Raw genomic sequence first — 27440 nt, forward strand, 5'->3', positions numbered from 1 at the left:
AGGTTATAAATGTAAATTACTACTTTTGTTGTTTCGTTCGCCAGCTGTGCGATCCCTGCGTGTATCCATCAGGAACAACAACAGGGGGTAAAATGATGAGCGTAGAAAGGGATGGAGAGTTTCGTGAAAACGAAGTTGATATCGTGTTTGTTTTGAAAAATGGAGCGATCCTTTCGATCGATTTTAAGAATCGATTAAATATAAAGTTGCATTGGTGTTAGTATCAATTAATTGCATTTTTGAGATTGGTTTTTTGGAAAATTTAAAGTAATCCAGTGAAGAAGGAAGTAATTAATATGTTAATTATTTTTGTAAGATCATTTAATCATCTTCATTAATAATTGTGTGAAGAGTATCATTTTCGTTCATGAGAAGAATTTTTTATAGGGCTCTTTTCATTTTCATGGCTACTATAGATAATACTTGATCACTCTAAGAGTGTTTTAAACTTTTCACTGCAACTTACTTCCTTCCATCGTGAAACTTTTGAAACTGACTTTAAAAGTTATTAGACACTATGATCAGAAACTTTAATATCATATAAAATTCCAGAAATTGTCAATTATATTACCGGTAATAAACTATTCCAACGGAGGAGAGAGGATAATATTTCAGTAAAAATGATCCATTTAAAAAATAATTCAACCACGAATAAACCATTTACCAAAGTCATAAAAAATAAGCAATCTTTACAATCTACCACTATTAAAATATGGATTAAATATTAATAACAATAAATTTGAAATTATCAGTTGGATATATTCGCGAAATGAAAATTAAATGCGATAAAATATATCTAATTTTTCTGAAAATCTTAATTCGTGTCTCTGTGGAATAAATACAAAGAAGAATTTTTGTCAGGGGAAGATCTCTTTGAGGTGATTGAAATTTATCCTCAGAATTTCAGCAGTCTTTCACGTTTTTAAATACAACTTCGCCTGAAAATATTTTTTTACAACAAAGAATAACAAAGAACGTCAAATTCGAACATTTTATATATTTAAAGTTTTTGCTCTATTTCATAGCATCATAAAGTTTATACGTATTTAAAAAACGATGAAAACCATTAAAACTTTAAATATTCATTTCATCCTCTCAAAGTGAACAAAAATTTGCATATATAATCTCGCGTTATAATATTTAAAACAATGCTTTTAAAACACCAATCAAATACAAATATTTTCATCGATAATTCTTTCATTCACTTTCACGCTACCCTTCCTGGTTCTAAATCTAATACTTTTTTTTCCAAGATGTATTTCAATATTTAAAATTCCACGCGATACTTCATCCTTTGAATAAAATCAATAAAATCAATATATAATTTGCTCGTTTCGAAACAAATAAATAATAGAGATTTCCAAGAAGGACAACTATAAATCAATGTGTAATAATACATTTTCTTGATTGATACTCACCTCGCAGTTGGAATGGCTGATGTTGCTCAAATTCAGCCTGAACACTTTGTCCCTGTAAAAGAAAAAAGAATGAAAATCGAACAAGAATTTAAACGAAAGCCACTCGTGGCATAAATTTTCATTCCACGAGCGAGGATACATTACACGCCTTATCTACAGCCACGGTTATGTACGGGCGTTGTGCGGGGGCGTGTGCCACTTTGCTTACGGCGTTTTGGCCCGTGGTAGAACGGAATTTCTACGAGCATCGAGAAAGGGTGGAGGAACACCCTCTCAACCCCCTCCGCGTCTTACTCCCTCTCCAAGGACCCCTAACTTTCTTCGTTTCCGTTCCATCGCTTGCTTTTTATTAGGATTTCCTCCTTTGAGGCACGATCCGGCTTGTTCGGAGGATATCGAACGAAAAAAAAAAAAAGGAAAGGAAAAAAGGAAAAAAAATACGCGTGCACGGCCGTGTAATAAAGAACGAAGGTAACGAGGGATTTCCTTGGCAACTTTTTCCCCTGTTCAGCGAATACGACTCGCCCCCTCGGCCAGATTGCGGGGCAGGGTTAGAAAAAGAAAGAGAGAGAGAGAGAGAATCGTTTGGTCGAATTAGTTAGAATGTTTTGCTGATGGTATGCAACAGGCTGATGTCTGTTGAAATAGAGTGTCACGAAGTTTCGTTACCATCGTTGTGGGTGGTTAATTATTTACTTCATTGAGTCAATGGTGTCAATCATTGATTCGAATATTTTATTGCAGGATTATTTTCATTCATCTTTGAATCAATGTTGCACAAATTTGTAGTGTTTTTCGTTTTGGAATAAACTTTTCTCTTATGTATTATACGTATTTTTGGAAAGATTTACAATATTTATCTTCTTGTTCCTTTCTTGGATATTCTATTCGATAAACGATATTTGGCAAACTAGAGAAAATAAAATATCGATAAAATAATTATTTTCATCTAATCAGACATAATATAGTGTGATGAATAAAGTAACACAGTGTGAACCGTGACATTTGTATATCGTTCGAATTGATGAAACGGCGGATAACAAAATTACATTATTCTCTTCATTATATATTATCTATCCCTTATAGAAGGGAATAAATGTCACGGAGGAAATTCACGATCTAAGATAATGACAATAAAAGGAAAAAAAAAAAAAAAAAAAAAACTCGTGGTCGGTGATCTCGCACTAACCTTTTCACATTTATATGGGTGTGAACGATGTGTTCCTTTGAACGACTCATCGCCAGGGAATTTAGAACGATCGAAGAGCAAGCTGGTTCGATTACACAGAGCTCGTAGGCGTGTTTAATCTTCCACCGCGTTTCCCGATCTTCTTCCTAAGGATCCTACGAATCATTCGAAACGAGGAAACTCTTAGCCTGGCTGACCCAGAAATTGGAAGAGAAACGGAAGAGCTTTGAGTTTCCGTGCCTCCTCTCCTCCATAACTACGATATCTCAGCTGGCTATAATTTATCAATTTCAAAAACGAAATAATTGACGTTATAAAAATGATTCGAATATTTTCTTATTCAAAAATTAATATTTCTTTCATTTAAACAAAAGTATATAACAAATCCTAGCAACGATTGAGGAAATAAGTAATTTTTTCGTTTCACGTAAATTTCAAAAACGAAATAATTGACGTTATGAAAATGATTCGAATATTTTCTTATTCAAAAATTAATATTTTTTTTTATTTAAACAAAAGTACATAAAAAATTCTAGCAACAATTGAGGAAATAATTAATTTTTTCGTTAAAGCCACAATTCTAAGATTATTGTGGGTATATTAATTTTATAAGATGCATAAAATAACCACGCAGAAAGAAGATAGAATCGAAAAAACTCATCCAAACCACTGATCCTCGCAATTGTTGTGCTTGTCGAAAAAGCAATCCCACACGATTCGTAAATACGTTCGCGATTTCCTGCTAACATTTAGTCGACCGCGATGAAAACAAAAGTGTTCTCGAGCGGAATAATAACGACGTAGGAAATCGTGTTTACCCAGTTTCGAAACGTTTCGCAACATTAGCACCGGCATAACTTTATTCCAATAACCATTCATCATCGGGCTTCGACCGAGGAAAGAAAGCATTCGAATGGAATGCTCGGCGAGGAGAAGAAGAGGAGAGAAGAAAAGTTAAAAAAAAGAAAAGGAGGAGGGGAGAAAGGGAGAAATAAGGGCGAGAAAGGCGAGTCGTCGTCGGTTCACCCTTCGAGCTTTCCTTCCTCATTCATCCCGTGCACGCCGGCGTGAAAAAGTAAATAGCGACGTGGAAAAACAAATCCGCAGTTTGGAATCCCGGCCGCGTCGACTTGTTCGAGCATGGAGAGGAGAGGAGCAAGTTTCTTGGAAGTGAGTGGGACAGGTGAATGGGAGAGGCGGGTCGTGAGCGTCGTACGTGCGAGCTCGAGGAAGGAAGGAAAAAAATTTGTACGGGGAGCAATTTGCGGGGTTGATCGATGGCGGCGGGTACGCGAGCGTGAAGTCATCGCGTTTTCGATTTAAAAAAAACCGCCCAGTCAGCCTCGAAATGCCGGACATCCACCGATCTCTTCCGTGGAGAATTTCTAGCCTTCCCCTCTCCCTCTCCTTCGTACGATTGCCCCTCGAGTTGCTCGCAGGAATTTCGATGGAATCGTAGGTGGCCACGATCTTCTCACTAGTTGAATTCTTTCTTTTTGAAGAGTTGTTACAGATTCAGAATATTAATTACGTACAATTAATATAATTAACAGAGATTAGAGAAACGCGAAGAGAAATATTTGTTGTAGGTTTTGAAAAGCAAATTTTTCGAAGCTGAATGAACGAGGTTGGAAATAAATATGGAAAATTTCTGTGATTTTGATGGCCACGAGCAAAGAGAAGTGAAAAAGACAGATATTTTTAATTCGCTCGCCACGTTAGATGAACGAAGCCATAAATGATCGTTGAAGGAATAAATATTTTAAGGTAGCTGGGGCAGTAGGAGGGTAGTAAGCAACGTACTCGACAAACTTGGAAATCTACTAGATAGTAAATCAGAAAAGCGTGGCTGTCTGACTTGGTGTTGCGCGTGATAGACAGCTCCGACCTGCGATGCATTATCCGACGCGTCGGGATCCACTCCCCCATCTTCTCCCTTAAATTTTCGATGGTGAAACGCGTGTCAAGGAAGAGGGATCGTTGCTATTAACACCGAAAATTCTGCCAAGAATAATGTATTCGCCGCGATTTAACATAAAATGGGAGGATTTTAACCATTTTTACGACACGGACGACCAGGCAAGTGTAATCGTTTCCTTTAATCTTATAACGATGATTTTGGTGCATAGAAATAGGCAAGAAAAATTAAGCTTTTAAGCTTTCGATGAGAGATACAAAGTATCATTGTATAAAATATATATTTTTTTTTATACTTTGACAATATTTTACTCTGTACAAATTGATATAAGCTTAAAATTAAAGAAAGAGTTTTATAATATAAGTAAGAAAGGATAAGAGTGTGGATAAGAGATGTAAAGTTAGAAGAATCTCTTAAATTTAAGAAAGAAAAAATTTAAATGATAATATTATTGGAGATGCTGCAATTTTCTTTTGAATGTAATGTAATTAAGATCGTAATTTCAATTTAAGAATAAATCGTTTTTAATCGCATCGATTGATTTCAAGCAAAACTTATAAAATCGTCGTTAATTAAAAAAACGAAGCAATGACTCTTTATTGAATTCCTCTCCATGACATTTTCTCTTTTTCTTAACCGTTCGAATAATCCTGATTTTCAAGTATACATTGATTAATCTAATAACTCTTACTTGCTTAAAAGAAGAAAGAAAAAAAAAAAACTTGGAATTCTGTGTTCATGACTGAAATAAACGATCCAATATCCTTCGTCGTAACTTAAAATCATATGGCATATTAAAAGCCTCGAACCAAAAGAGTTTTATCTCACGCAATCTGTATATACGAAAAATTTAATTCAAACTACAAAATAGAATAGAATAAGAATAGAATAAATTTTAAAAGAGATTCACGAACTTACAATAATTCTCTTCGATAAATATACCTTTATAACAAAGAAGAAATAAATAAAACAGAGCGTCTAAAAAATTAAGTGGAGCGATTCTTCAAAATTATCGAAAATCAAGGACAAAAATAAATTGATTCCGTTTCAAATAATTAAAAATAAATGTATCCACATGCGAGTATTCTAAAAATTTTTGTAAGTCGAAGAAAAGAAATTTATTACACAAATATCATAGAAGATCTGGCACGTATTTAGTCAACAATGTGAAATATTAGAAGAGAAGAAAGCGAAGAATATCGATAGTTTATTGAAACGATCATCACGGTCCCTGACACGCAACAATATATCGATTCCAATCGATTCATAGGTGTATTACGGTGTATCAATTGCTGAAACGCTCGACGCCGATCATGCATGAAATCTAATCACATCCGTCGGATTTCGATTGATTCACTAAATGCGTTTGCCGTGTTTCCAGAATCGCGCCGCGCCGCTGCCCGTTTAATTATGTAAAATATAGCAGCATCGCTTAACGTTATGTGCTTCGACGACGAGAATTTTAAATCGATTAAAACGATTCTATTTATCCTCGGGGCTACGTGTAAATATACACATTAATTATCACTTTTGTTATTAGAATTTTCATCTTGTCTCCGTAGATGAATTTAAAAAAAAAAAAAATATACTACCACGAATGTACAGTTAGTATATGATGAATTGGAATTGAAAAATTTTTAAGAAGAAAGTTTCCAAGAGTAAGATTACTATTTTGTGAAAATTATCAAATTATTATATCCGATGATTCTACAGCGTTTTGGAATAATAGAGATTTTTAAAAAACGATCTAAGAAGATGAGAAGAAATTTCCATTGTTTGTAAAATTAATTTCTAGAATATTATCAAGTCTTACTTTCTATTAAGAGATGTTCTTCGTGTACATCTAACTCGATAGGCTAATAAGATATGTTGAATTAGAATAGACGAACCGTGACGTGCCGGGCTGAATTGGACTCTATTCGATGAACGAAGCGCAATGCATCTCATTATTCGAACGACAAAGGAGTTTCAAATTAGCTGTGCGAAACGGAGTTACGCGATCGTCTCACGAAGTTTTATGAACGGAATATGGTATAAATATGTTCCTCGTTCTTCGCAATTTTTAATAATAAAACGTATTTGCAACGTGTTATACTGTATTTATAATATCACTTGATAAATCAGAATCTTTTGATTATTAAATCTAAAATTAATTAACACCACTCCCTGTCTAATTTCTACGATTTCAATCTTTCAATAATGAAAACTTGCAATTATGGTAAAACGATTATAAGCAGAACGATCTTTGAAGTATATTAGCACCGCACCCAATGTACGTAGAACTATCATTAGCTGTCACTAACGTTTATCGTCAAGGAAAATGGAGCTAATCGATATCATTTTTCCACGGCACTATCGATAGTAGAAGCACAAGATATTCGCATAATTTCAACGCTATCCAATATCATCACGTTGATGATATGCAAGAAGAACATTTATGTCTATCGCGAAATATATCTTAAAGACGAAAAAAAAAAAAAAAAGAAAAAAAAGAATCGTCTGATCAAAAATAATTAGGGACACACCTCGACTTTTAAACTCTTTTGTGTAATTAAACTCGGTAATTAAAAAAAATAATTTATATAATTTCTGGTAATTTATAGCTTAGAAAATTTGCTGGCAATATGAATTTATCTTTATTTTATTGATAATAATCCAGTTGAATTTTTGTTTAGACTTTTCATTTATTTTAACTTTTATACGATATAATTTCTTTGGGAAAAAACGTAAAACGTTAAAGGTATAAAAATAACTAAGTATTGTTATTATTATAAACCTGAATGTGAAAAAATTTATTAAAATTTTAAACGATACCTTCCTTCTCAAGAAGAGGAAGAGAAACAAGCATTGATTCAGATTCAAGCCAGAAATAAAAAAGAAAGAAAGAAACAAGTGAAAAAAAATCTCTAGGTAACAGATAATTTCTATAAAATCTCACGAAAAATAGGTTAAGGATCCACAGGTTCCACAGGTTGCCAACACGAAAATGATTCAAAGATTTCCGTGTCACGGCACCGTTCCGCGAAGATGAGATTCGAGTGTTTTGGATCGCGATACCCAAACCGATACTCGACCATCTTTCCTTTTTTCCTCTTCTTGGCTATCATAACTCGGCCAGAAGTCTGATAATTGGAAGCGTTCAATTAGCGTGCTTTAATTGTGGAGCGAACCTCAATGTAGACGTCGATTCTCCAACTACAATTAATGGGTATCACCTTTCTAATTAACGAGGAACGATGGTTCGAACATGATATCGATCCTGTGTCGACGATACAACAAAAGGGCGAAAAGGGATTCATAAAGGACAAAGGGCGGGAGAAGAACCATGATGGGATTAGAAACACGCAGCGGAGGACAACGAGCCGAACAAAGTTTGAGGCCAAAGTGCGTCGATTACACATTTTTCCCTTTTCGTCTATTTTTTTGTTTTCTTTCCTTCTCTCTCTCTTTTTTTAACTATCTATTTTATTTCCAGTTTTATCCATTCTTTCTCGCTTCTTCGGTTCGTTCATTTTTATTTTCCCTCCGGGTGCATGTATTGCCATGGATTAAAAGACTTGAGTACGTATTCTAAAATTTTCATCGAATGTGTTAATTTGTCAATGTATACGAAGATAGAAAATTAATCAGAATAGATTATTTAATTGCTTATAAGTTGAAGCTGTTGATTCCGTTCGAACTAACAATTATCAAGAAAGTTAGATAAACACAAATCGCTATTATTTGCATAAAAAGGCGAAATAGATAATTTATTTATATCTATGCATGCCTTGCGTGGTTCTCGCACTGCTGGGAAAAATTTATTATCGTGGACAAGCAGAAAGATCGAAAGCATTATCGAGCAATTTATTTTGACGTATTGATTTAACTCTATCACCCCTTTGCTTCATTATTCGAAGCGGAAACGTTTATCTCTTTTATTTTTCATTCCATCGACACGACGTGTTGCGTGCGTTTTATGAAATTCGATCTTCAACCGCGAAGAGATTTTCTTTTTTTCTCCTCGTTTCGACTGTCATAATTCATGGAGGAAAAAATTCTTCGATCGTTTTATGGTGTCACAAAGAATTGATCGTTACAGTGACGCATAAGCGTTCTTCTTCTTTTTTAATTTTCACGTAATGGAAAATCAATTCAAGATTTCCTTGCACATTTATCTCAATCTGTCAAGTTACAAATTGCTTTATATCGTATTAATTTTCATTCATTCAACTCAATCAATCACGGAAGCAACATTTTCTTAAATAATTCCAAACCGTGAAGAATTAAAAGATCCTTCGATTCTTTCAGATCTTTCACATTTTCTCGAGTAAAAATACTCACACAATATTTAACGAAAGAAGAGTCATCAAAAAGTGAATTTATTAACAATCTCAATTATATCCAAAAGAAAAAAAAAATAACAATCCATCGATCCATCGATCTATCCCAAAGAATATCTATCCCTCGAAATCCAATTAACCAGCTGGCGGACGATTAACAGTATCACTCGATCGAAACTGCGCGCAATTCACGTTTACAAAGCACGCCCTCGATTCGAATTCGCCAGGTAACGCGCCGCGTTTTATCCGTGGCCTTTTAATTAAACTACCTCCTCCTCCCCCGGTGGTAGGAGGGGGAGAGGGATCGAGCCCTCCTCCTGAAATCGAGAGTCACATCATCGAAACGGCGCGTTCTCGAGGATTATAGAGCTTAATCGTTTCGCATCATTGGAAAAGGAATGTCGGGATCGTTTTCCTTTTGCGCGAGAATTCTTATCGGAATTCGATATTGCGGAAGGGCGTTTGACTGCGTGTGCAGGTGGGGATATAGAAGGGAAACGGGGCCATGGAACGTAGCCAGAAAAACAGGGAAACGAATTCGAAACGAACCGTTTCGTTCCATCTTGCTCTCCCCCTCCCCCTCGTTAGAAAATGCAATTTATCGTAAGTAGCGTTTTTTTTTTTTTATTTCGTTATTTTATTTACCACGCCTTGTTTCGTACTCTCGTACTTACGAGGGAAGAAACGAACAGGGTGTTGTTTCGAGAGGAGAGGATATCATCTCTTACGTTTCTGTCACCCTTATCCAATTCGTTTGGAGACGTTTGAATCTTTGAATTTATCGTGTTGGATTGGATGAGTGGTCATGTGTTAAATAAATTGTGAAATATATAATAATTGAAGAATGAATTGAAGTATTTGAATATTGTACTTTGTTTGATTAATATTACTTATCTCAAGTAGTTTAGTTAAGATGAAAGGATTAAAGATAAATGTGATGATTATATAGAGTTAAAGAATCGTATATCTGATTTTGCTGTTCGAGATTTTGTTTATTTTTTTTTTTTCATTAAATAAATGTAACAAGATGAGTAACAAAAGAAAAAAAAATTAGATTTACCTGTCAAATTTTTATAATACAAATTAGAATAGTTATCAGTGTATGTTGTGGCAATATCATTCGCGTAAAGAAGGATTTATCGTGACATTAAATTTGATAATTCGTTCGTCAATGCGTTTTGGAATTCAATATCTACCAGTTGTCCCGGAATTACCTATTAGATTAGCATAATGCTATTTTATTGAGCATCGCCAGGATTAAACTTTCATTATCCCGACTGTTTAGTGAAATGAACCACGCAAGTATCGATAAATACCTTAAATATAAACAAAATAAATTGTCTTTATCCCAAATTCGCTTACAATTCGTATTTGTAATCCGACACGTAACACGAATCCGATAAAATGGTACTAATAATCATAAAGTAGGAAATCCAAATCGAGAATCTTATCGATCTGCTATTGCGAAGTGAATGTGTGCCTGTTAATAAAAAAAATAATAGAATATATCACACTCTTTTCTTAAATTAAATTTCTAATTAGAAAATAAATTTCAAAATCTTAAAATAATTTGTTTTTAAAGGAAGAAATATTTTCAATATTTTCAATTTTATATAAAATACGAAGAAAGAGGAAAACACACATCTAGGATATATTCTTGCTATTGTAAGCTGGATAAATCATTCATAATAACATAAACATGTATTTTGCAATTTGTAACTAAAACGTGTATTTTTCTTAAATATTGATCTATTGTTCTTGAAACTTTCTATAATATGCATATACACGTATTTTTATTCATATTTTCAATCACTTAAAATCACTTTTTCTTTTTTAAAATTTAAGCAATAGAATCATTTTTAATGTATAATTCCAAATATAATCCATATAATATTTGTGCACATATATTTCATATTTTCATGAATATAAATGTGATAAGCGGATTTATACATTTATAGAAAATTTAAATGCACAAAATGTACATATCAAAGAATACAAAATATTTTCCATCAAATTCCATTCTTCTAATTATCTACTAATCTAATAATTTAAAAAAAAAAAAAATTGAAGAATACAGATTTTATTAAATTTTATTTTGTATTTTTAATGTAGTACATCTATTATTTTCTTTAATACGTACAAGTATAGCTTAAAAACGTATAAGTATATCCAGAATGTCTAGAAATGACTACAATGTTTCATTCCAATTGTCAGAACACAATCTACAGATATAATTTTTTCTGTCACGATAAATACATTGCACAATCCCTTACACTGTCGTCTCGTACGAAACACAAACTCTCTCCTCGGTAGCCAGAAACATCTCTCAGACGTTGCCCTCTCCATTAGCGGAGCCGCGTAGCATTTTGCTGGCATTTACCAAATTAAGAAGGGAGGCACACAAAAGAAAACGTCAGTGAATAGCCGACAGGATAGTAAAGCAGGGGGAAGAAAAGGTTGGAACCGAATCAAGAAATAATACTTGCGTAGTAATGATGCAACGCTCCCCGTCAAAACCTCTCTATCCACTGCCGAGAAAACAACCCTCTACTCCACCCCCCTCCACGATGACCTTCATTGTAAAGGAGAAACGACAGCTCACTACAAGAATATTAGATTACCACCCCAACGGGAGGGGATAATGCAAGACATTTTTATTTTCCTATTTAAATTGGCGACGAGGAAAGTGATTATAGCTAAACAAATGATAAAATTTGTTGATATATTTCAATTTTCCGCGATAATTATTTCATTTTAATACTTTCTTTTATTTCTTTAATCAAAATGATGTATGGAATATAACGCGTAATGGATTATTAAAAATAGGTCACAAAGCTCAAACGATTCGAATAGTGAAATCACGTTGAATCAATCAATAGAGGTATCAAGAGGTATCATTCGCTTGTATTTTTTTCCATTCTCTCGATTGTCAGGATTAATCGAGAGCGTTCTTTAAAAAGTTGCAAAGGAATTTAATTCGCTCCTTCGTTTCTATCGTGCCCCCAGGGTTTCGGTAAATTACCTTTCTGCAAATTGAAACGTTTAGCAAACGAAATCTGGTCATCCCCTTCGTGTACAGAGGAACGATTCGGTACATAAACGCGGATATGTATATATGTATCATTTCGAGCTAAGAGTGCATGCAAATACAACTGGTCCGATTAGCAGTACACGTGGGTGGAACTTATGCAAATATATCGTAGCAACGAAAGAAATAATTGATTGATATTTGTTTAAACAAAAATGTCTTCGTGTTTTTTTCCATCGATCGAATATTTCTCTATGATTGATTGACGTGTTAATAAGAATTAGAGGTAGGAGAAAGTACGTTAGTGGTGATAAAATTTATCCAGTCTTTCGAATTTTACAATGAGAATTATATCTATATCTATTTTTCATTTATTATTCATTCTTTCGATAAATTCGATTCGTCTATAGATATATATATGATTCTTTACGAGATCCTTATAACTATTCTTCGTTATTGTAATTAATTCGAAAGATCCCAAGATTAATTTTTACAACTCATTGATATTTTGCAATTTTTTTTTACGTACCTTTTCATTTCAGTTAATTTCTTAATAATTAATTAAAATGGAACACGCTCGTTCGGCGAAAAGAAAGAACTCATCATACAGAAAAACCAAAAATTTGAAATGTCTCGCCACTAATACCAAAAAAAAAAAGAATGCACAAAAAAGAGGGGCGCAATACGGGGACACGTATTTCATCCAGACAAAAATTTTTAACACGATCGCAAACAACAGCCTACTTTTTCCTACCGAAAACGAGCAAACTTTGGATGAAAATAATCTAAAACAGGACACAGCCCACCCCTTTTATTATTCCTAACCCACACAGAGAGCTGCACGAAACGTTTCACGCGTGACCCAGTTACCCCCTCGAACGTAACGTTACTTTTCATTTCAATCCAGGGATAAATAACGACGAAATTGCGCGTCGTTTCGACCACACACGTTTCGATATAAGGCCACGAGTAAAAATCGATCCTTGCCCCTTGGATATAATACACGTAAAAGGAGAATACGTGAAATGGGGCGATGGAACGGAGCGATAATTCGTCTGCAATCAGCGGGACGATAATTATCATCGCGAATCTACGTGTATCAGAACTCCTGTAACGCAGAGCGTGTTTCAAAACACGGATTATCCGATCGTTCGACGTCACACCGAGAAATTTAATCAATCGACACCCTCCTGCACTCTCTCTCTCTCTCTCTCTCTCTCTCTCTCTCTTCTTCTCTCGCCGCGCACCGTGTAGAATTTTAATCACGAGAATCATAAAAATCCCTTTCGTGGCACACACACTTCGTTCCTCCTCCTCCTCCTCCTCCTCCTCCTGCTTTGATGAAGCGCAACTTTTTATCGCGAGGATTTTCATCGCGCGACATTTTATTATTACGTGAGAGAAGTAGGTGGAGAGAAGGGAGAAAACGAGGAATAAGAAGGAAATAATACTTACATCGCGCCCACGTATAGGGCGTCCCTCTTACTGTCCAGGTACAGCGTCCTGTAATACAGCATCCCGCAGCTGAACTCCCTCACGTGTTCTGCAAGCAAAAGTAAACAAAGGGATTAAACCAGGGAGAACTGGGGGGGAGAGGGAATTCATTTCTCTCTCTCTCTCTCTCTCTCTTCGTGGCTCGACGTGGATTCGTTAGATTTTCATTATGACTTTTATAATGGAACGGGTGAGGCCGTTTCTGGTGAGGGAACAAGGGGTTCGTTCTCCTCGCTGTCTCGCCGTCTTCGTACGAGGCGGGCAAAGCCAACAGGCGACTTATATCGCCGTCATAAAACTCGTTAGAATTACGGGACACGTAACAATGACGTTTCTCGTTTCATCGAGCGGGTGGCGTTTTTATTACAGGGAGCATTGTGTGTGAGCATCGGTATGCGACGAATGGATCTCATTGGCCGGGAGAGTTACGTTCATTGGATGATTTATTCATTGTTCAAGTCAAAATTCGTATGAGAAGAAACTTGTTTTATCGGTACAAGATTCTTGGTAAGATGTTTTTATGGTTTGGAAAATACGTTGAATATTACAACGTGACAAATTTAATTACTTTATTAAGATATTTCTCTTCATCTCGAAATAAATAAGGTTGAAACTTTCGAGAAGCGTAGAAGAGAAGTATCGCAAAACACGTTAATAATTAAAAATGTTAGATATACAGTGGAGACAGATAAATATAATCCTCCTTTCCTAAATAAATAAATAAAACTATGCCAGGGACGAAGATCGCATTTTGATTTATAACGGCAAGAACCGAGCGAGACTTATTCTTTTCTTTTCTTCAAAGAGAAATGTTACGAGACACTTGGCTCGCCCATTCCGTATAACCGCGATCGTAAAATCAAGGCAGCATTAATTCACGAGCGGCGCAGTGTCTTCGTGTTCTTCGCGCGAACTAAAAATTTCACCGCATCGAAAAAGGAGCAGCGAGGAGAAATCGTTCGACCATAAAGTACATCTCTCTTCAACATTTAAACTGCGTGAATATTGGACTAATCTCGAGTGATGTAAATACGTCGGGCAAAAAAAAAAAAAAAAAAAATGTCTCCTTTCCTCAGAAGCAAGAATAGATCGCGAGACGAATAATAAATCGCGGGGAATCACGATTCAGCCACGCGGAAAGCTTCGAATTATACGATGCTGAAAAATTGGATTCATCACTTTGCTCTCTCCCCCCCCCCTCTCTCTCTCTCGCCTTTTTATAAAGAAAAATACCTGTAAGATTGGGCGGGAGTGCACGGCCATTTTTCACAACATTAAGTCAAGCCGGCAATCATTTAGGAGCAGCGCACGATTCCAAGACAGGAGAGGAGGAGGGGGGAGGATAGAAGTCGAAGGGGTCGTTCGCGCTCTCCCTCTGAACACCCTTTTCAACCCTCTATCTCGTAGGCAGACACTGATCTGCTTAACATATGAAAGAGAGCCGCCCTTTCCTAAATATACTCGTTCTCGTACGCTCTGGACTAACAGAGCGCGAACAATACTATATTTTATGCGGTATCAGAAGGGGAGGAGGCTGACGTCGAGCGAAAGGGGTCCAACTGTCGTTGTTGGACGGGCTGGCTTTCATCTTTCTTCCGCGTGTTTACGTCTCCTCGCGAGAGACAGAGCCCGATCTCTCGTCTCTTTATCTACCCCGCTTAACACGATTGGCTAACTCGAATCGATGGTGGCCACGGTAACAATGGCACTTTTTAGCACGAGAGTGGTAGGCCGTTATCGCGTGTCCACCACCACTTGCGATTTTTAATTCGAATCGTGAACATTCGATTGTCACGGGGATTCGAGAGTAAACATCGGAAATTGTACGGTTTGAAACGTTTTCATATTCGGATATCGATTGTATATCGATGAACAATAACGTAGAATAGTATTCCAAAGATCCTTAGTTCCAAGTCGAATCCGTTAAAATTTATCAATTGTCTAATATATCACGTCGAAAATCGACGCCTCCACACGTATAATAATAGCAGTGAAATAAAACCGCGCCTATAAAATTCTGCAAAAAAAAAAAAAAAAAAAGAACGAAAAGAGAGAACACATTGGAATCATTCGATGCAACGTTATTTGCAGTCTACAACATTCCCAGCCCCCGGTTCGTTAGATAAACCGCGTGGCCCAGGAGCAGACTGTCCCCCAGGGAAGACTGAAAATTTATATTCTCTCGCAAATATCGGCGGTTCGTTTTTCCGGCTCGTCAGCGCCGCTCGGCGCGTTCGTCGCGCGCATTATTCTGATTTTATTGCCGCAATAAAATCGTATCGCCTCGCACGGAAGATGATGGCTGCACCTGCACCTCGTTCGACCAGTTGACATAACTGTTGGTTCGTTCGGGTGCTTACTATTTTCGGCGCGACCGGTGATCTTGCGCGGTTGTCGCATAGCTCGGCACAACTTTTCGTCGAGTCTCGTTCGAAGTTGAGGTACGTGTCGTGGGAAATTGCGGTTCGAGTACGTACATCGTTGTGAAAGATTAATTTTACTCGCGCTCGGTCGATGGATAAAGAGAGGAGCCACGGCATCTATTTCCGTTTCCCCAGAAACTTTACGGCCGAATGGAAAGCAGTAGAAGTGAAGAATCAGAGTATCTCAACAATTGTTAGTAAAAATGGGATTATAGTTTCTACATTTTAATTTCTTTTTTGATTTTCTTTTTTTTTTTTTTGTTTTTTGGATGAAAATATTTGAACGTATGTGCAAAGTTACTTTTGCAATATAAATTTAATATCTTCATAACAGTTTTTTAAGTATACTCACTTTCTTTTGTGTGTGGTTTTTATTAAAGTTAATACTAGTTTCTATAATGCTTCTTTTTATTTAACAGTGAAAGTTATGTGTATCATTTAAATGTAATCTTAAATAATGTGATAGGAAATATTGTTTTCAAAAAATTCTTTAGAGGTTGAATATGACGTATTTGTTTTAAATAATTGTCAATCGTGTGTCTCTTTCTCCCTCCCTTGAATCTTTCGTTGTTTGCGTATTTATCGAGACAATAATGCATTAAAGCGGCAAATTATTAAATCACTAATTGCCAAATATTTGCGAGCGCCTTTGCTTGTTGAAATTTCTATGACTATTTAGTAGGTTAATTCACTGAATATCTCTAATCATGCAATTATAATCCAAATTCAAAGCTTTAATGATTCTGCTGTTCATTGTATACAGATCTTTCGAATAATACGTGTGTACAAATTGAAACAAAGTTATACATTTATATAGTGACGAATCGGAGAAAAATTAAAAAGAAAGAAAGAAAAACATCGTTCTAACTAATTGGCAAAATAGTAAAATATAAAATAAATTTCAAGAATTCGTGGAAAATATTATTTCAAATAATTGAAATCAAAAGGAGAAACTAAAATAAATGTTGTTCGAAATTTTACCTATGAAAACTATGAATTTATGGAAAAAAACAATTGGACAATTCCAATCATAAAATTCACAATTTTATAATTCAATTAGATGCAATTTTTCTGTAATAATTTCATCAGAAATTATTACAGAAAAGTCAAACTTATTAAATAAGAACTTCGCTGAGTAGAGTATCTTTCTATCTTATAAGAAGAAAGTTAACAAAAATCAAAAAAAATTTTGTTTTATCTTGACATTAAACGCAAAGATTGAATTAACCAAATATTTAATTACCCTTTTTCTCAAATCAAAAAAAAAAATAACTACTTTAACCATGCACCGATGTTGATTTATTCCTAATAAAAAATCATCACTATGTAAACTGAGAATATAAACCGAAGTTATTAAAGATTCGCTCGCCACTTTCTCTTTCCTTTCACTAATTCCATCCTATTTCAAGATACCAACCATCCCATTTTCCAATAAACGGAGTTCATCCTGCATAAAAGGGCAAAAATCACGAACGACAATTCTTTCCCTCCTTTTAAATTCTCATTAATTTAATTCTCCAAATTGCTGTTGACGATATACCCTTTTTAACCTCCCCTCCCCCTCCCAGAAAAAATTACGACCAACCGTCTATTACCACCGCCTACGATTCCCCGTTAAAAACACCGTGGACGCGATTATTTACTGTAAATTGCCCCTTCGACCAGTCGAAAAAGTGCCTTTAGATATCGCGGCGCAGGATAACATCGTTCCTCCTCCGGGGTTGTTAACGCGTGGAGATAACGCTAAACGAGGCCGGGGCCGGAAGCTATCCATTCGAATTCGGTGGTTTCCGCCACCGGGTTAAATTCGCTTAAGCGGTATTTCTCAATTAACCGAGTCGATACCCTGTTTTTCGTACACTCTTCGTGTTCATCCGTCTCGAAAGAAGGCGTCCCCGTTTCGAGGCTCGTGTTAACCACGACAAACGAGATGGTATCGTTGGAACGCGGCAATTCATCCCTCCTCGAAACGTCGAGTAATTTTTTATCATTACTCGATCCGTTTGGACGTTCGTCAACGTTCGTTGCGTACACGAGCTCGCGTGGATGATAGATCTAACGAATTGTTTCCCGACGCAGTGTTTCTTAATCTGACTACCCTCGAAAATTTTGTGAGAAATATGTTGTTGCTCGGAATAATACGTGATATTTTATTATCGAATATTTCGAAAAGGATTTTCACTCGACGATTTTCACTCCTTTTTTTGTTCTAGTGTTCCGATACACTAATACGCTATAAAATACTGTTAAAATTTTCCACGATAAATTCTTTAGATTTTTGAAAAAGATTTTTTTCCAAAATGGTCGGGATTCGCTGGAACGAAAATTTAACCGGTTGAAAAAGAAAGAAGAGTGTCGAATGCAGAAGCATTCATATCCGAATGATTTCGCGCGTCAAAAAGATGGAAACTATTAAAGTCACTCGACGAACGTGGGGAAAAAAATTGTTTCATCGATTCATCTCTCTCTCTCTCTCTCTTTTCTCATCGCTAACGATACAAAAGAAGGAAAAAAAAAAAAGGAAAAAAAGAAAAAAGAGAGAAAGGAGTCCACGCGTGTGCGAAATTTAAACGAAAAATTAAAAAGAAAAATTGATGTCCAGGCTGCCTGAATTCCTTTCGAAATTTTATTTTGGTACAGACTGGTCAGAGAAAATCCAAGTATGAACAATCAATATTCGCGAAAGGATGGGGGATAAAGCTTTTCTTTTTTTTTTTTTCTTTTTCCTCCGCCATTTCTCTCCAATTTCAAAGGACTCGATCCTCATGAGACATTATCGCGTATATTTTACTTTTACCTTCGCTAACGCGTGAATAAATATTCAACGGGTTCGATATAGCGTGATTTATCGTGATTCGCTCGAATATCTCGAGAAAAGATTTCAAGCAATGATTTTGTTCAACGCAAAGAAATATATTATGCGCAATATTTCGATTAAATTGATTTTTTAATAATGGAATTATTTTCTATAAAAATATTATTTTCGTTTATCGAGAAATCTTTAGTTTCTATTGTAACTTTTGTTAAAATTTAAAAGACAAGAAACACGCGATATTTCGTCGTTTGTGCTTCTCTTTTTTTCCCAGATATTCGAGCGAGTCACAATAAACAGAATACAGTATATATTTTCAACACAGTAGCACAACAGTTTATAAACAGAGAGATGACCATTGCTTGTTATCGCACAGAAATTCGAGTATTTCCTGCTTTAATTAAGAAAATCCAGCTTTCGATTCCAGTGATTTTTCTTTATTTTTAAACGAGAGAATTTTATATCGAGCTTGTTGAATTTTTTTCTTTTTTTATCAATGTATAGATTTTATTATCGATACACATGTATTCGCTGTTCTCATAAATCGATACACACGTATTCGCTATAAATGTCGAGCACTTTGATTGAAAATGGGGCATCGATAAGGAATAATCAATCACCTATATTGCGGTTTCATTGATATAATTATTTAAATTTGTATTAGTTATTCTGTGTAGAACATTGTGCCTTCCAATCGATATGTTGCAACACGATTTTGTTGAAGGTTTACGAAAATAATATTAATTATAAGTATTTAATATTCAATTACATTTATATGTAATAATAAAATCAATTAATATGATGCTTAATCATTTGATTGTGATTGTGCAAAATATTGCTTTTACACATATAAGTTTAATATTTTTATTAGTGATCTTTTTAATAATTAATAATGTTATAATAATATATCAAACTTAGCAATTGAAATGGTTACTTAATTCTTATAGATAAAACTATTATAGAACACAACTGTCTTGAATTCTTTTACAAATATGCTGTAATTATTTCATTTATTTCACATAATCTCAAATTCAAATTATACTATTCCTTTCATTTCCAATTTCCTTCTAAAGCTCACATCTCATCTTTATATTTTCAGATTCAAATCTAAACGAATGTAAAACAAAGAAAATTTGGGGGGGAAAAATTTGGAATCGTTAGAAAGAATAGGACAAACCGAGCTTAAATATCGCTTTCCACGAAACGGTGGAACAGTTTGAAGATCGTTGAAAAAAAAAAAAAAAAAAAAAAAAAGAGCGCTTGAACCACTTTAGAAACATTTTTCGAAGAAGAAAAATTATCAGCGTTTCGTGGGAAAAGTTGTTAACGGGTGGAACGCGATCATGCGTTCGAAACGAAGTTACCATGATTTCACGGGGTGAATCTGGGTCATGTTCTTCCTTACGCGGCAGACCACGATATCGCGTTTAATTCCCGGAAGCGTCTATAAATTTCCCTCTGCACAATCTGCCGTTGCGCGCGACACGCGCGCATTCTGGCGGCCGAAACGATTTCCGGAAAGCTTTCCTCGTGAATGATGGAGGCGAGATTGAATCTGGCAGAATTGTGGATTTCTTTCTTTTTTTTTTTGTTTTTGTTTTCTGTTTTAAATAATATATTTGTACACTTTTTAAATATATTAGACGCGGGAAAATTAATTCGATGGCATTTTTTTTTTTAGAAGGAAAATTAGAATTTTATTCACACGGATCGGATAACGTTTCAATTTGTTAAGTCGTTAAAAATTTGTGAATAATTTGTGATGGTTTTTCTTTGAAATAATAAAAAAAAAAAAAAAGAATAATGTATTGAATTATAGATATTTAGTTTTGCTTTAAGAATAAAATGTAACGAGGATATAATTATGTATGTATGTATTTATACAATAAAGCTACGAAATAGTTTTATTATGTTTGAATAAAAACTCGGGGGGAAAAAAAAAATTCTCTTCTAAAAACTTTCGCTTCCAACGTTACGTTAACGTTATTTTCTGACATAATGATACAACTTTTAACCGAGAATTCTGAAATTGCTATAATAAATATACAATAAATATTATATATACATACAATTAACAAACTTTGTTAAAACAACTTTTTATTTTTTTAATAGTTAATTACAATATTCATCTTTCGTTCAATAAAAAATAATTAAACAATAAAATTCAAATATTCAAAATCATCGTCACAGACGAGAAAACATTAAAAGAGGAAATTTAATTAAAATATCATTCCGTCATTCGTTTAAATGTGTTACAATATTTTTAAAAAAATTTCACTTCTTATTATTTCTACGTCCAAATGAAATATAAAAATGTAAAAAAATAATTAACATGAAGTTATATATATATATATAATAAATTTTTCTTGTTTTAAAATTTTTAGTTTGATCAGGCACATATGTACGCGGTATTAGAATAAAGATACGATAAATCAGGAAAAAGGGAAGGTGAAATTACACGTAATTCGTGAAACAATGTCTCATACCAAATTGAATTCGATAGAACGAGGGGTTGGTGATGATAAAAAAAGATAGTCTCGAGGGGTAGGTGAACCGAAGATTTTCATAAGTTTCATTTCTCCATCTCGAAACGTCGCGACGTTTCGGAACGCCTCATTTCTTCGCGAACCGTTTTGGAATAAACGTCCCCCGGGGAGTGCTTCGAATTTAATAAATCGATTCTCGTAGCCCTCGAGTTATGGCCCGCATGATATTAAAATCGCTGGGGCGATACTTCCGTTAATAACCACTGCGGCCAGAAGCCAATGGAGAACGATTTATTTTCTTAATCCGCGTAGAAATAACTCTCTCTCCATCGTTCAAACGTAATTAGCTGCTGTTACCACGATCGATATCGAATTATACCGAATTTGAAAATAACGTGGTTGTCTCGTGACTGAAAATTCTAATTTGAATGAAAAAAGTCAGAGAGATCTTGATCGAGATCTTGATTTTGCGATTGCAATAATTTATTGTGATTAATAATATTAATAAATCGATAAGTTTTAATTTGAATTTTATTACCATATACTTATTGTGAAAGGAAATTGACTAGCACCGGTAATTTGCAGTTTGTGACATTTAATGATTATTAATTAAGATTGAATTAATAATATTGCTTCGTGTTCGTAACAAAAAGGTTCGAGAAAAGAATAAAGAATGAATTCTTAATTCTTTTTTCACGTACAAGTAAATATTACAATTTTTAACATCGTGAAAAAGAAATTTTTCAAATCAAAAAACGTACACGTATGTTATTATCGTAATACTACGGAATCATCCCTGTTATTCGTAAAAAAAAAAAAAAAAAAAAACAGCTTAAATCTTCTGCAACAGAATTTAAAAAAAAATCTACCACCAAAAAAAGTCGAACATATTCCCCATAATATAACCCATATTTCTCCTCGTGCTCGCATTTTCCCACTGTTATAGCCACACTAACAATCATCCACTCGTTTTCACCGCGTAACCCATCAAATTCCTCGACTTATACTCTCCACCAACGATATATTATTATTTCACGTTTATTCCGCTTTATTACGTTGCTTCGCCTCGAATCTCGCGGGGAAAAATTGAAACTAATGCACCTTTAAAAGCGGGCGCACATGGAAACCACGGCCTTTCACGCATGCTCGCTAGATCCCCGTCATAGGAATGCGAATATTTGGGATACCAGAGCTCACCCCTCTCGCGTACATTACTGCTCAAAAGTATCCGAATTCCTCTTCCTTATTCTATACGAAATGTAATTTTATAAAAAAAAAAAAAAAAAAAAAAAAAGGGGGAGAGAGAGGACAATTCTCTGTTTTATAATTGTTAATATTATTTATAGAAAGATAAAAATTTAATGTAATTACACAAAATGGAAGCTCTTGTGCAAGAAAAAAGGAATTTTTGCCATAGTAACAATCGATGGAAAAATTAATGCATTTAGTGCAAGCAATAATATTTAATTACTAAATGCATTTAAATAATTTAAATAAATAATTTTGGATAAAAAAAACTTCATCCCTAAAAAAGCAATGAAAATTCTTTTTATTATCTTCTATTAAATATTATTATATAGTTAAATGTTGGATAAGTAAAATTTTACATTCGAATTTCGTAAATATACTTTTCAATAACAGTACGCGCACGCTCTATCGTCCGTGTTTATATACACGACGCCTTATCGGCGCGCGGACAGATCGCGTGTCGCGTTCGACGAGAACAGTTGCGACGCAAAATTTCTCTCGTTCGGCATTTTGGCGAGCAAAATTCGCGTGCGATTGAATACCTTCGGGTATTCGATCGATATTTTCGGTGAATTAACGAACGATGGAACGGCACGACGTATTTGGCCGGTGCTCTCTGCAAATGAGTTCGATTTTTATCGTACGTGGTTTGAAAATACGCAGTATACTTCGAAATTACGAAGACCCATACATTTAGGTAAATACTTATTTCCTTATTATAGTGGAAAATTTGAATAATGGAAAGTGATTTTGTAATATTGTACCGAGATCGTATAGCGGATACTGGAAATATTATAGCTTGAGTTCGATATGAATCGATAGGATATAGCACCGTTTTTTTTTGTAAAATTTGAATTTTTTCATCCAATAAATTATTCTGCCGTGGAAAAAGTACACTCGTTTACCTGCCTACTTTATAAATTTGTTAAATATAAATGTTGATATTTCCAAATGAATAGATTTTAAACCCTTCTTAAAAATATTAAAAGTGAATGTGCTAAAAGCTATCGATATTCATTGAATAATTAACATTATCCACTTTGAGATTATACTGGAAATTATCATTTTTATATATATATATTAAATACTACGTGCATTCACTTCCATCATACATTAACATACATATATATGAATGTATTCCAACATTCATAATTAATTTCTCGATACATACATCAAATTAAATTCCAAATTCACTTTTAAAATTACACTTTTCCATCAAAATCCTCGATCCTCAATATATACCAGCCAATGGATAATCGATATTATCCTCGATACAAAAATATAATCTAATTACAATTTTTTTTTTTTTTTTTAGTAATAACTCATCATCGAGTGTATCAATTGAACACGAATGGCTCGATCATTCGTTGGCATTAAATCCGTAAAGAGGAAAGCAAATAATATCGTAATAGAATATAAATCTCAAGATTCGTTACGGTACACGATTATACACATCGCGTATTGTGTTGGACCCACTCGACGGCCTTTATCACCGCCATCTTATCGAGGAGTAACCGGATTTCGCGACACGTGCGCCAAGAATAAACCCCATTCGAGCACCCTTCCCATTCGTCTTTCTTCAAAATTCGAGACCATAACGAACTACAGTCGCGATTGAATAAAGTTAGACGACGCCCTAACCCGGTCCCATAATGCCAGATTAGGTATGCGATCGTCTCTTTCTTTTTTCTCTTTTTTTTTTCTCTTTCTTTCTCCTTCTTTCACGTTCGCCTGGCTTCGTTCCAGCCGGCATATGGCCACCGAAGATTACGAGGGTACCGCCGCCGTGTCCAATTTCCAACGTTATTATTATTTTAATCCCCAGAGTTCGGCAAGGTGTTGTCTGCCCGATATCTCGATATAAAAACATTATTCGAGTGTATACACACGCGTGCATGTAAAAATAATATTTCGAATTTTTTCGAGATCAGAATAACTCTGCGTGTTTGAAAAAGCGGTGGAAAACAAGGGAGGAACGGGTGTTAATCCGTGTTTCATTCATGCTCGTTAATAAACCAACCGATGCAGTATTATGTGTCGATGCATGATTGAAAGCTGTATTGAATTTTTTTTTTTTTTTTTGCAGAAACCAACGTGCAACATCCATCGTTGAATAATTTTACATTCGATTGCATTATTGATACTTCGGAAGTAATAAATCGCGGGCAATACTTACTTGATCTAGTTTTTTAGCTTAATGAAATTTCTTTTGTTCCTTACAAGACGAAATATCAACGAGCTCGTGAGATTTTTTTTTTAAAAAAGATAATCCATCGAAAATTGGGAATAACAATTCCCCTATTTTGTCCTACATATTTTCGCAATATAAATCGAGAAATTCAACGATAATTTCATCGTCCATAATACTCTTTTTTGTTTGTTTCAGTCTGAATCAATATTTATACGAGGAAGAAGTACATATTTGGAATCGAAGCGACGTTACTCAACTCGAAAGTGCTGGAATAATTGATGCTTCGCGACGCGTTGCAATTAGTCGCTCGAATGAATGGCTTCGTTCTTACGGTATTCATTAATTCATTCTCTCATTCTCATTTCCACAATAAACAGTAAACACGAAGAGAACGAGAGAAGAGGCAAAAAATATGGAATAAAGAATTTCTCTTCGATTGTCCCCCTTTTTATTTCTTCCGTCAATTTGTAATTTATTTGCACGAAATTTCGATTTCTCTTTAATTTTATTCCTCTTGGAAAATGACGAGCAAGGATAGATGAGGCGCGGGTAGTTTGCGCCAAGTTCAAATTAACTGAAATCGAGTGGAGCGCAGGAGAGCGATAAAAGATAAGGAGGGGGGCAGAGAAGTTGGGGGCCTTCCGGTTATCTCGATCGTTCGCGTCTGAGTTTGCAAACGTTCACGGCACTGCGACACTTCCTTCTGCAACGTGTGTTCGAGATCGTATCGGTGTAAATTATTCCGACGGTCGACGGTTGGAAAAGCATCGATTGAAAGTTTCTTAAGCGAGAACCTGGATTTTCCCTTGGAAATTTCACGCCTGATTCCGATCAAATTCACTTCGAGCATAATTATTGGAGTTTATTAAGTATGGCGCGTTATAAAAAGGTTTGTTTAAAAAAATTTCTTCGTAAATTTAGAAAGCCAGCCGAGAACCTTTGCATTGTAACCAATCGTGTAATTTGAAAATTATTACACTTTTTCCAATTTTTAATCGATAATAATTTTCGTTCTTTTTTTTTCAGATAATAAATTTTAAACAATTACATAGTATAGTACGTTAAAGTTTGAAAGTTTGCCCGTTAAAAGTTTGGCGAAGAAACAATACCTAGATTCAATAAAATCCATTCATCTTAGAAATTCCAAATAAATCATTCGACCAAGATTCCTCCAACACCATATTGCTTCGATTGTAAATTAAACTCGCCAAACTTTCATTCGTTCTTTGTTACTCCGTCATGCAACGCATAAAAAAAAATCTCATACAACATTACCAAATCCCCCTTCGCTTTAATGAACAATCTCAGATGCGCCCTCTGTATAATCCGATTTAAATGAAACACCATATCACTTTTTGATCGGTGATAGTTCGATTCGTGGGATCTGGCCCTGCTGACGCGTTTCCAGGAGCTTTTATCCCGTCTGAAACGCATCTCTCCTCCTCCTTCTCCTTTCCTGTCCATCAGCAGTTCGAGAAGGATCGAGGGTGTAGATCGCCGGCCAGATGCGAACGCGTACACCCTCGGCGTCTCTCCTGTTCACGCCTCCTCACGGAATCGACATGTTTCCAAGTTGGCTACGTTGATTGCGGATCGGGCCGACCTCGACACGACAAAACACTCACTCTTCCTCGACGGGCGCATCCTCGTCAAGTTTCGAGGGGAATCCCGTGACAGGGGAGGGGAGGATCTCTCTTTCGAGTCGTACGTATTCGAATGAAAGGAAAGTTTTAATTGGCGATGATTTATCTCGATACATTTATCCACCAGGTGGAGGAAGAAGACGATACAAAGCGGCCGTTCTCTTCTCTCCGTTCGAGGAAACGAATGCGCAGTGCAGCATTGAATGCGCTCCAATCTCCGGGGCCTCGTTCGAGTGTCTCTAATGAGAGGGAAAGTTATTTGATTATTTGAATGTCTGGGGTGTACTCGAAACGATGGTGGATCGAGTGGCGAAATATCGATCAGCTTCAGTTGGTGGAAACAATTTTATTGAGGTTCCAATGGATGGAATTTCCAATTTTGCCATTCGTGTTTGGTTGGTGGTGAAACGTCAATCGCACAGGATTGGTGTACATTTTGGATGTCTTTTTGTTGGATGATCGAGAAAATCGTTGGTCACAAATATCGATCTCGTAAAAATTGGAAAAACGAAAGATGAACGATTTAAAAATGGGATCGTCGTCGTGTATACTTTTATAAATGATTGTATTTTATATTGTCACTAAGAGAATCTTTATTTATAAACAAATAATAAATTCGACATAATACTGAGGAACGCTGATTGCATTGCAATAACCATTTAACGAAATTGAAAGATCCGCCGATTACTTTCAAGAGTTGATCCGATTACCTAAAGGGGAGTCTTTAAATAAGTAGAAAAAAACCTCCCCAAGGATCACACCTTGGTGGAATAAATCGAGATAAGAGTAGCCCTTCGACGTATCCCTACAATAAATTCGAAGAACAAGGGTTGAAAGGAGGAGGCGCACGTCTTTTTTTTTTTTTTTTCAAGAAAACAAAAACAAGAATAAAAGGACAAAAATCGATAATCGATAATGACACGCTCACAATTTTCAATTTCGTTTGCCTATTTGAAAAATGAAAAAGGCATACGATTATACGACTTGCTTCACACGAAACAGCTTATATTTAAGTGTATTAAAGTGTAGTAATTTTGTCTTTCTTGATCTTAATAACAACGTTTTTATTTTCTGCTTATAAAAATGTTCGATGGGATTATTTTTACTTGACGCGCTACAGGATATATGCAATTCTGTTAAAAGGATAGCCGATTTCACGTTTGGTTTATCATCATTTGTTGATCCGCGATAATCCGTTGAAAAAAAAAAAAAAAAAAGAATTGCGAAGAAAAAGAAGCGCACAAGGACGATTATTTTCTTGTATATTT

General features: G+C 35.1%; 1 protein-coding gene across 3 annotated transcripts in view; it reads right to left on the reverse strand.

The window, feature by feature from the left end:
• The window catches only part of Sema2a (Semaphorin 2a), a 677811-nt gene that overhangs the window by 193919 nt on the left and 456452 nt on the right, over positions 1 to 27440 (reverse strand). For all 3 annotated transcript variants that reach the window (XM_086907345.1, XM_012486985.3, XM_003693921.4), the window contains exons 2-3: positions 13331 to 13418; positions 1419 to 1470 (exon numbers count right to left, since the gene is read on the reverse strand). In XM_086907345.1, the coding sequence (XP_086763471.1) occupies positions 1419 to 1470; positions 13331 to 13418 (140 nt within the window). The remainder of the gene's footprint in view (positions 1 to 1418; positions 1471 to 13330; positions 13419 to 27440) is intronic.

This window comes from Apis florea, unplaced genomic scaffold (genome assembly GCF_048593485.1).
Source record: "Apis florea isolate Af1SG1 unplaced genomic scaffold, ASM4859348v1 contig_2839_pilon, whole genome shotgun sequence".
Taxonomy (NCBI): Eukaryota; Metazoa; Arthropoda; class Insecta; order Hymenoptera; family Apidae; genus Apis; species Apis florea.